General features: G+C 44.5%; 1 protein-coding gene across 4 annotated transcripts in view; it reads right to left on the reverse strand.

Annotated features, from left to right (window-relative positions):
• Positions 1 to 8378, reverse strand: part of RUNX1 (RUNX family transcription factor 1) — a 254383-nt gene extending 246005 nt beyond the window's left edge. For 2 of the 4 annotated variants that reach the window (XM_017526209.2, XM_017526203.2), the window contains exons 1-2: positions 8212 to 8378; positions 7874 to 7990 (exon numbers count right to left, since the gene is read on the reverse strand). In XM_017526209.2, the coding sequence (XP_017381698.1) occupies positions 7874 to 7931 (58 nt within the window). In that variant the 5' untranslated portion in view covers positions 7932 to 7990; positions 8212 to 8378. The other 2 variants (XM_017526205.2, XM_037737655.1) reach the window with 2 other exon arrangements.
• Between the last annotated feature and the right edge of the window lie 3302 nt (positions 8379 to 11680).

Below are 11680 nucleotides of genomic sequence, written 5' to 3' on the forward strand. Positions count from 1 at the left end.
TATATATATATATATACATATATATACATATACACATATATAAACCTACACGTTTTTCAGAAGCACATGAGAGCTGATCAAGACCAATGAACCTCCCAAGGAGAGGAGATGACAGACACTGCTCTGTGGTGTGGCTCTCAGGCTATATTTGATTTATTGCTCACATCTTATTATTTCATTCTTTGTCCAAGACTAGCACAGTTTCTTTTGAGAAATCACAGTCTCCATGGAGGGCATTGTAATGCCTAGGAGTAAAAGCTGGATGTTAGCAAAGAAAGCAAAGTAGAATCTTTGCAAAATGTTGAAGCTGCATAGTTTTCTTTTTTAATGGATATGTTTCAAGACTGGACACATTGAGTCTTTGATTTAGAACTAATTTAACACGAACTTCGCATTTGCACAAAGCAGCATCAGTCTTGAAATCAGCAGAGCCATTGAGCAAGCCCAGCTAGCAAATTGAGACTTCTATTTGTGATGGCCTTTTCCATTTGGGGGCCCAAAAATGTCTTGAGGAACTCACTGTTTAAAAAGAAGTCCATCAAAAAATAGACATATATGGACCATGGAATGAGAGGGCAGTGTTGCATACAAAATCAACAATTCTCCAAATGAACACTGATCTTGCAGCAAAACAAAATGAAAGCAAAACAAAAAGAAATTTCTGATTTCAAGGGAAAAACTGAATATCAACCTTCTTTCTTTCTTCTTTTTTTTTTTTCTTAAATGAAGCAATGACTTTCTCAGGGAGAAATATTTGCATCCAGGATGAGGAAATAGACAGGGTCAGTAATTACAAAGCAGTAATCATCTGTAACTTACAGAAATACAATGTACAAATAAGTGTTTATACCCTAGATAGAGGGCAATGATCTGGTTATGTTTTTCATATTTCTATCAGAGATTAAAACATCTTTAGGGAAATTTATGGAGGGTCGTTTGTAGAAAACAATTATCTTAAAAATTAAAACAAATTTAGGGGGCTGTGTGATGGAGTTTTGAGAGATTAAAAGAGTGAAGAAGATGGGGGGCGGGAAGCAACTATTTCCGGCTGCTTAAGAAATCTATCAATCTCACAGCAAGGTGTGTTGACTCTGATACAAGCAACATTCACATAGCTACAGGGCTGCCTGCCTTTCTATTGCTCACTGTAATGTGAGGAGAGGCTCAAGTGTGATTTTGGGCTTTGACACTGAAAATAGGTGTGAACTTGAATCCATTTAACTAGTCCCCTGCCCCACCCCATCCCTTTTCCTGTCCATTTTGCTTTTAGTGGGTCAAGAATAAATATTCACCCTTGGTATCCATCTGCAACTTCCAAGAGGGACTGAAGGAAGAACTTACAGTTTCTCTGCATGTGTTTCCAAAGCCCAGCTGGCACGGAAAACAAACAATACAAGACATGGCTGGGAAAGCATAGCCTGTCTTTGTCGCCAGGTCTGGCAGATGTGGCTCTGGGCTCATAAGACATCCACTCGCAGCCACCTTCCCCTCTGCTTCCCTCCTCCACTCTCCAGGCTGGAAAGTGACAACCTCATTGTCCTCGGTTCCCTCCAGCCAGAGGCTTGTGACCTACTTCAGGCCTAAGCAATATGTCAGTGAAAGTTTGCAGAGAATGGCTTCCCTTCCTGAATCAAAAGACCAGGTCCCCCCAAGGAGAAGGGGTTGAGACTTCCCATGTCCTTCCTGCCTGGACAGATCAGAGAGGCAGGCCATCTCTATCTGGGCTCAGCATGGTAGGACCAAAACATAGGAGTGTCCTGCACCCCACTGTATCTGATTGGACTGCTCACTCCGGAACTCCTGTCCACCACACAGACCAGCGCTCATCTGCTCAAGCAACTGTGGTACATGCAGCCAGACACAATTTTCACAGGTAAACCTGAGCAAGAACTTTACTCTCTTTCTGTCATTACAATAAAATACATCGCTTCAGTCATCTTTTAGATTCAGTGTTTATTCCTCCTCCTCGGGTCCTTTGTGACATCATTACTGCAGGATGAGGGAGGGAGAGAAAGAGACAGATTCAGAGAGCCAAGAGAGTATAAGACATGTCTCCCCAATGAAGAGTGAATCCTGCACAAGTGAGAGGGGTGTGTCTGAGCTGACCCTCCCAGCATGCTGAAGGTGACATGAGGTTTTGAGCTCTGTTTTGTGTTCAAGAGCCAGCCTGCATTCTCTTAAAGCACTCCCTGACTGTGTTCATGGTCAGCAAGTATCTCAAAGGAAGTGCTCCCTTTTTACCACTTCAGGACATCCTAGTTATATTTTTTGAGGGGGAAAAGGTCAAGAAAGACATACCTCTTTTGTTTGGCTGGGGGCTTAGCAAAAAGGCTAAAGAAGAGGACTTGTGGCACCTGATGGGGAGGAACAAGGGAGGCCGATAAACAAGAGTGGCAGAAAAAGTGTTTTGTTGTACATTTCAGTGTCTGTTCAGGCACCAGAGAAGCTTCTGACGATTTCTTGAAGAACGGAAATTGGAGAGAACAATTGCAAAAATGAGGAAAAAAAAATGCCTTTCATGTGTGAAATGACAGGAGAACTATTTTCTAAGAGAAAATAAAATATTTTAAAGTGGCTTTGTGTTGTTAAGCTAAGAAGATTTGTGATGTTTGATGGTACCTCTTTCTGATTCATGGAAAGGTTTCCAACAGGAACTCGGTAATTGGACACAAGCTCGTCTAGAATATTATTAGCCCATTTTGCAGAACTCAAATGAGACACAAAGACATCTATTGACTCATCTAGGTCACTAGGAAGTTACCTGAGAAACTGAAAATTTGCTTGCGTTTCCTGTGTGGGCCTCCTTGGTTGCCTCCAACAAGACAAGCCATCGAAGCTGCCTTCATGTCTGGGCTTTGACAAAGTACATGATCACAAATGTCCCCAGGGTACAGGGAAAATGGAGTGTCTCAGAGGCAGGCCCAGAGAACCTGCATATAGTTACACAGGCAAAATGGCTTTTTTCTTAGGAAGAGCATTGGAGAAAATAAAGCTACACCAGCAGTCTCAATGAAGAGAGACATCTCTGTTGTCATTGTGTGTTCAGACCAAAAACTGATATGACACCGTGCCCCAGTTAGCTTCCATATATAAAAGCAAAACTTGTTAAGTCGAATTTCATAAAGGGCTCTTGTTCTTCTTCCACCCTCTTTACCGGTAGTCACAAGGGAAGGAAGGCTGATCTGCTGTTGAAAAGCCCTTAGGCTGGGGTGAGTTACCCACCGCTGTTCACGCCCATGTGGGATCCTGCAGCTCTAACTTTGCCCAGGCTGTACTCTCCGCCTACACCACCCTTCCCTCTCTTCTTTGTTCCCACCTTCCCCTCCCCCAACTCCTGTGTCCCTCTCTCCAGGGAACCTCCCGTAATGTCCTCCAGGGCGTTGCGACCTCTCCCTCCCTGAAGCAGACACAGGTTGACCAGCTGCCATCTTAGATAACTGAACATCGATAACCACCATTCAGATTTATTGCTTACTTTATATGGCGGGGCAAAGCTCCTTACACCCATTATTTAATTCAGTCCACACAGCATACCTTAATAACAGGTGCTATTGCTACCCTTACTCTGCAGATGAGGAAACTAAGGCTCAAGAGAGAGGCTCTACATGCCATTTGATGAAAGCCAGAACATAGGAAAAGAAAGAAAAGGCCATCACTGTGTCATGGCACATTCCCCGCGCAGACCTCCTGCCGTTGCTTTCTCTAATAGCAGGTGCTCTTATGCCTCCAGACTTCCCCCTAGGCCTTGGGCTCCTTATTAAAGTCTGTGTGTGCACAGGAGCTGTGCAGCCCTCCTTGGTCCCAGCATCTCACCAGGCTCGATTTCTCAGTAAAGGGCCACATCTTTTCTGAGCACTTCTTTCGGATCTATTTCGAGAGAACAGAGGAAACTTTCAGCTACTCATTTGCTTTCAAAAGCTCTAAAGGCTTCTTGCCATTCAAAATCGAATCAGCTGCTGTTTCCAAGAGTGCTTCTGCTCCTGGTTGCTCCCTGTCCCTGTACTTGCTGTGTGAGCAGCTGTAGGGCCTCCTACAAACCCCACTGGTAACGTGAGTCTGAGGCACCAAGACCATCCTCTCCAAGAAAGCAGAGCCAAAAGGTGGTTTCTTTGGGAGGGGAGGACTGCCATTTGCTCTTTTAACACTGAAACATTTCAAAGTTACTCTATCATTTTCTAAAGTTTCTTAGCATGCAAAAGTCTAAGTGGCAAAGGCATGATTGTAAATGTAGATAGTTTTATCACACCTTTTTTTTTTATAGTTTCAAAATGTGTGGGCAGTTTCAGATGTGAAACTCCATCTCACAAATGAGGAACCAGAGTCTGATTCTTCAACATCCAGGAGAGCAGCCAGGATGCCCCAGCCCACAGTTTCCTTGTGGTCCAGGGTGAGACAGATTTGCTGAGACCCACTGTTAGGGACTGCACTGTGTCTCCCCAGAATTCATGTATTGAAGTCCTAACTCAAAGGTGCTCATAATTTGACTTATTTGGACATAAGGTTTTAAAATGAGGTCATTGGGGTAGCCCCATTCAATGCAATTGGTATCCTTATAAAAAGAGATTAGGACACAGCCACACACAGAGAAATAACCATGTGAGGCAACAGGGAGAAGGCAGCCATCTGCAAAACCAAGGGGAGAGGCCTCACCAGAAACCAGCCTTACTGACACCTTGATCTCAGACCTCCAGCCTCTAGAACTGTGTGAAAATAAATTTCTGTGGCTTAAGCCTGAAGTCTTAAGATCTTAAGACTTCAGTCAAGCCAGAAGAAGTGTCTTAATAAATATTCTTCTGAAAAAAGCAGCAAACTGATGCTCAGGGAAGAGCACCCTTTATACATGCAGCTTTGTACTCGGCAATTCCCTTTGAAAGACTCCTAGAGTGGGGTAAACTTGAACCACTGAGAAGACAAGCAGGGAGTCAGTCTCGCTGAGATTTTTACCTGTGGTTCTAGGAACGCAGAAGCATGTGAGTGTTCAGGCTTTTCACAGACCACTAAGCCACTTCTAAGAACAAGGCTACCTGAGGCATTTTGCAAAAAATATGTATGTACTGGGGCTTTTCCTCTCCACACCTACCTCAGCTCTTTCCGCCGACACACTGCACTTTTCAAGGGGACCCAAGTTTGGGTTCAGCAAGAATTGTGCATTGCACACCGTGTGTGATAATTCCAGGAATTTCAATCGCATCTTGTCTTCTCTCCTAGGCGAATTCAGTGGGAACCTGGTGCGGTGTGATAGAAAAAGCCCCGACTTCTCTGTGGTAGACCACATCAATTTCATGTGCCAGTCTCTCAGACTCCGGCTTGCCTCTCTCAAGGAAGGGAACAATGGTTTACTTGGCCTCACTCCTCTCTTTTCCCTGAATTTCCACATGGGTATCTTGCTAAAAATGAGTTACAGGTTTCCTTCTGTGAGAATTGCATGGACTGATAAAGTACCATCCCGGGAAGAAAACAAAGATGCTGTCTTCCCCTTCAGCTCACAGTTGCCGTTGGGGAGGGAACACACGCTGTAAATTATAGGCCGCCAGAAATGACCGCATTGACCAATGTGAGTAGCCCAGCTACGGCGACACCCTGAGAACTGTGGGGGAGAGCCATTTGTTGGCGGGGGTGGTGATTGTTCTAGCATCAAGCTCTAAGATGATGACCAAACGATACCAACAGAAATGATATTTTGCCACCTCTCCAGCTCGGGTGAATGATGTGGACAGGTAACCAGGACAATTTATGTTGATGGATCACTTGGATGAAATTAAGCAGGAAATTGCCAAGATTTCACTTGGCCCTCTGACATTAAATTTCAATATTATATTATCAAATTAGAGATTCTAAAGGGCCCCGGATTCCTTTCACTGAAAGGAAGGAATGAAGAAACCTTTCCAGATTAGCCCTTTTGAGTCTTGGTGAGAGCTCAGGCCCTCCCCACCTCGTGAAAGTTAACTGACCCTCATTCTCAACCTGGGGCAGGTCAGCTGAGTGTCCATTTGGCACAGGAGCCCTGGGCTTGTCCAGGAGAGAGCTGGACTCCTGCTATCTCCTGATGTCTGTACAGGTCACCGTGTCCCCTCACTGTCTTTGCTGTTGGCAGGTAAGAAGAGCCCCAGAGGCTGGCACTGCACACTGAAATGCAACCTATCGCCCAGCGGAATGCTGAAAAATTTCCTGAATCTGCCTTCCTGAGTTGATAAAATAGGAAACAATACATGTTCCGAGCGGGTATTGAAAGCAGAGTAAAAGCAGGAAGATCTTTTTTTTTTCCTGTTATTCTACGAATAATATTGCTTCCTCTGCTTGTTAGCAGCCCAGAGGAAATGCAGCCAGGGGCCGTTTGCAGCTTTTCACCAGTGGCCAGTGTCTCTGTGTTACCAACCGAACGGTGCTGCAAGACGAGTGACTAATGCACGTCTGTGTGATTCAACTTCGCTAAAATCCCCTCTGCCAGTAAAGAAGCACTTGAAAACTCTTTAATTTGAAGCTCGAACTTGGTTAATGACTCGCTTTCTTCCCTTTCTCCTTAACTCCTCCCTTGCCATCCCCAACACACACACACACACACACACACACACACACACACACACACAGAGAGAGAGAGAGAGAGAGAGAGAGAGAGAGAGAGAGAAAGAAACACACACACGTCAAGCTTTTTAAATTTCAGAGACCCGGAAACATAGAGCCCTGTGTATTCACAATAGCATTTGCTGTGATAAAGCGGCTGGCAAGGCCTCTGCATTCCCCTGCTCACTTAGCTGTATGAATAAATAATGAGTCACAGACACTATTTGGGTGCTCGAGAGAGTTTGTAGCCAGAAAATTAATTATTCCCCCATCCCAGCCCACTCCATCTCAGCTCTGCCAAACCATCAAGCCACGCTTTGCGGGCACTGGTCAGAGTGCGTGCCCTGACGCACACGGTGATGCCTTTGTGACATTGCCTGTTATTATTTTTGTTTGTTTAAGCACAGCCCTCTTTTACCACGAAAGATACACAAAACGGACATGCACACACATACACTCACGGCTCAACCACAGCTTTGTGCATTTCAAGAGGCTGGTTTCAAAAATGGAGACAGGTTTTCCACCCTGGCTGTTCCCATTCATAAGCCTGTAATCTAATGACTTAAGCTGCGAGAATGTTTAACTTAGGAAACTTCTTTGCGCTTTTTCAGAGAGACCTCAGTATGCCACGATTTGCCTCCTTTCTCTCTTAAAAGATGCTGGTTGCCTCTTTGCATTGAGGCTTCAAGGAAAAATGCAGCACAGCTCCATGCTGATGATTTTAACCTAACCAAGTCTGTCAGGCTCCTGTACTCTCTGCCTGGTAGACAGCTGCCTTGCCACTTTGGACCCGAAGTCACCAGCCTAGTGCAAGTCTATCCGAGAGCCTCCGTCTCCTGCCCCACACTGGCACCAGCCCTCCTGGCTGGCTCTGTGCATGTGCCTGCTAAGCCCCGGGGCAGGCTGCATTCTGGGCCACACAGCATGCCGACTGAAGGATAACTCAGACACAGTCATTCCGGGCAAGGGACAGCAAAATAAAACCCAGGGAGCTGCGTGCAAGCTTCGTAATCTCTAAGCCTTTAAACAAGACCAGCACAACTTACTCGCACTTGACAAAGTTCTCACGCACCGACTGAACACTCCAACAGCGTAACTAAGTATTTATTAAAACATTTCTGAAGAGCTTCCATCTGATGAGTAAGTAATCCAATAGCTTTGTAATCATATGCCTCAGTTCGAATTCCTCCCACAAACCAGACAGGGAACCGGCAGGCACCGAGGCATCTCTGCACCGAGGTGAAACAGGCTGCCATTTCATTGCAGGCAAAGCTGAGCAAAAGTACATATTAGAAGAGCAGCGTGTACTCACCTCTCATGAAGCACTGTGGGTACGAAGGAAATGACTCAAATATGCTGTCTGAAGCCATCGCTTCCTCCCGAAAATGCACCCTCTTCTGAAGGCGGGGGACTCAATGATTTCTCTTACCTTCGGAGGGAAAACCAAGAAAGATCACTGTTTCAGCCTCACCCCCCTACCCTGCATCTCTCTTTCTTGTTCCCCCCTGCTGGATACCTCTGGGACTCCCCAAGCCCTATGAAAAAAAATGCACCTTGTGGAAACAAATATTCAAATTGTTAAAGATTAAAAAAAAAGTAAAAAAAATAAAAAAACCAGCGCCGCCTTGGCTGTGGGTTGGTGATGCTCACCGCGCTGCGAAACCCTGTGGTTTGCATTCAGTGTGATTAGTCCTGCCTGCTGACCACTGTGCTGGGTTCAGACTTCTGACACTGCCAGGCTACCCAACTTGTGGTTCTGTGGTTGTTTATGAGGCCCAAAGAAGTTTTCACACAACCCAAATTACAAATTTAACTGTTCCCCTTTCCACAACCCATCTTGATTGGTTGTTGGTGATCATGTGACTTAAGTGATGTCAATTTTTTTTTTCTTTTCTGAGCAATGCCCTTCCTTCCCTCCACCTGCCCTCCCCCAGGCTGCGCAAGAAAATAGCCGAGTAGACTTTGCAAGAGGCGGGATGTAGAGAAAAGTGACTCAGTCTCTTATTATATCTCAATGGCCTTTGCTGATTTAGTACAACTCGGCTCCTGTTGTTATTTGTGGTTTTTGGAACTACTGATTATTTTGATAAAGATTTCATTGCTGCTTATTCAATAGTAATTCAACGCTGGCATCAAGCCATTGCTCCCACAGGATGTGGATCCCATCATTTAAAATGCTCAGCATCAGCTCCGGCAGAGTTAAGTCCTTTGGTAAAGACTATCATGGCATAAGTGAAACTATAAAAGGGAAAAATAAATAAAAGGAAACGTCTTGGTGAGAGTCTGACCCCTACAAGGGGCTGGCAACTCACAGGTATTTTAAAGCCTGGGAATGGAAAAGAATTTTACTTTTGAAATAAGAAGACTATTTTAATGAAACCAAAATTATGTGGTTTTATTCCTTCTAAATGGACAACTTTAGTATGTAGCTCAGTAAAGAGATAAAATCATAGTACTCTCTTAACACACACACACACACACACACACACACACACACACACACATTAGGAAGCTAAAGGAAAATAAAGCAAAGAGAATTTCTGTATTTGGGACAAAGCTGTGGTTACTCTGCAGTTTATTTGTGTTCTCACTTGGGAAGGCTCCCTGCATCACCTTTCTCTAGCTCAATTCAAATCAGCAGGCTAATTTACACCTGTAGGTAAAACTACACTTTGAGCACATGAGGATTTCACAATAGAAGGGGAACCAGGAGGAAACACTTCTCCAGGGCAAGCCCCTTCTCCTGGGGCTAATAAATATTATATAGCACATCTGTCCTCTGCCTTAGAAAGACATGACTGTTTGAAGATGCTAAAAATGGGTTAATTTTATAAGTAAGCAAACCACTCTGGTCACACATACTTCTTTTCCTGCCCCATTGGCTTTACCTGCTGACAAATAAAACATCATTTGTTTTGTAGTTCCAAGACAAAGAAAGACTTGTTTTCCTAATTACCTTATTCCATTTTGCTCTGCCTGCATCCCCACAGCACTCTGTGCACATGAAATTTTGACGCATAGGCTCGAGAGAACCTGTGTGATGATGGGTTGTAAGTGCCAGTCCTGGATTCTATGCTGCAGTAAGCCAGCACCCGCGCTTTGGAAAGGCTGAACTCTCACAACACTCCCTCGGTTTTCCCTCATCCACTTAATTTCACGCACACAAAGACCCACAATGACAGTGGCTTCCATGGCACAGACCTTTCAAAAGGAACAGACACAATTTTTACTTACTCCTGTTTTGACTAAAGCAGGAATTGAAACTCAACAGACCGCTTTCTCTTACACTTGTGAGAAGTTAGCCGGCCACATGTTGACACTTTGCTAACATCTAACAAAGAATAATAATGCTACGTCTCTTTTATGAGGCTTGTGAATCTTTAAATGTGATGCATGTTTCATATTGCTTCTCAGTGCAAATCCCCTGTGAACACAATGAACGTAATGGGCCTGTGTTGTTACGCTCCCTAATAAAGTCAGGCCTGAGTTGAACCCCAAACCGGGTTAATTTTTCTCTCCCATGCTTCATATTCCCTGGAAGGAATATAAAGAGCTGAGGGCTGGAACATGCAGCTGCCACCGCAGAGTCACTCACGCTTAATAATGACTTTAGCAATTCGAGGGGCCATAGAGAATAATCCTTGGGAGATTTAACTTTAGAAACTCCCCAGATGCTTTTAGCCTTAGGTGTCCAGACACTTGGGAGGAGGGTTTGGATATGTCAGCAAACTGCCTGAATTCTCAACTTTCCTCTTTGGGCCTAGCTTGAGCCAGATATCTATCTATTCCTTCTAGGGGAGGTCTTCCTAGAACAAGTTAGAATGTAAAGACACTCCAAGGCTGGGGCTCCTTGAAGCCTCACTATAAGCTGTCATCTTCAGGGCTGAGGTTTCAATGGGCACCAGGGGGCAGAATACAAAGGTCTGCAGACTGGCCCTGCACGGCCTTCCTGGGCGGGGTTCACAGCCACGACAGCCGCAGCATAACTTCACAGCTTGGTGAGGCAACAGTTGGAGCATTTCTGGGCACCCTCCAGGTCATGACAATAAGTAAAGCCTCAGCCAGCTGCTGGTGAACTTGGCCTTACCACCCCAGGAGCCCAAGACAAAAGGGCACGTCTGTCATCAGTGAACCGCCTGGAGAAATGCTTAATCCTATCTTAACTAGAATGGTTTAGGGTTCCTTAAGTTTGTGTATTGACCCACACCCTCTGTCCCAGTTCCTGCAAGTGACTCAGACCCTGGGCTTCTGGCTCGGGGATTGTACCCAAGTGGCTGCAGTGGACTGTGGCTTTTCCAAGGAATTGGATGACAGTTTTCATTCTCGCTCAGATTGGCTGCAGCTTCTAAATGCCACCATGGGTGGGGGGTGGGGTGGGGAGAAAATGCTCAGGAGTCTTTTTCGATGGCTGTAGGAAAATACCAGCAAGGGTTGAAAGGTGTTTAGCTGCATCACCCCATAATTAAGATATAGACTTATGTGCGCAGTCCAATCCAATTAAAGCACTCTCTGTTAGGCATCTTTATTATGTGATTGCCATGTGCTGTCTCTGAACTCCACACATCCATTATAAAGTAGATTCTTCAGCCAGAAAATGGAGGCAGAGATGGACCACCCAAATTGGATGGAGCCTAAAATCCCAGGAGGACAATTCTGCTGAATTTTCTCTAGGGAGTGTGGATTTTCCTTATTTTTAAAAATCTGCTTTCTAATAGGGAGTCTATCCAGAAACTTCCTTTCTATGCTGACAAGGAGCTTGGGGATGATTTTTAAATTGGAACATAGACCTCAAGCTTCTTAACTTTTCCTAGATGAAGATGTATTGCTGGGGAAATACGATTTCAAAAGAAAAAAAGGCAGGCATTGAAACCAACCCTCCACTTGAATGTTATCTAATGATATGAAGAGAAGCTAATGAGAAGTATTTCAAATGGAAGAGTTTCAACTGCTTTCTCCTTTACTTGTGGACTGTGGTTCCTCAGTGTCAATGGCACCCAGGAGCTTTTTGAGACTCTGCATTGTGAGCTCCATCCCAGGTCTATTGAATGACAATCTGGTTTTTTTTTTTTTTTTTTTTTTTTTTTTTTTTTTTTTTTTTTTTTTTTTTTTTTTTTTTTTT

Source organism: Cebus imitator, unplaced genomic scaffold (genome assembly GCF_001604975.1).
Source record: "Cebus imitator isolate Cc_AM_T3 unplaced genomic scaffold, Cebus_imitator-1.0 Scaffold41, whole genome shotgun sequence".
Lineage (NCBI taxonomy): Eukaryota > Metazoa > Chordata > Mammalia > Primates > Cebidae > Cebus > Cebus imitator.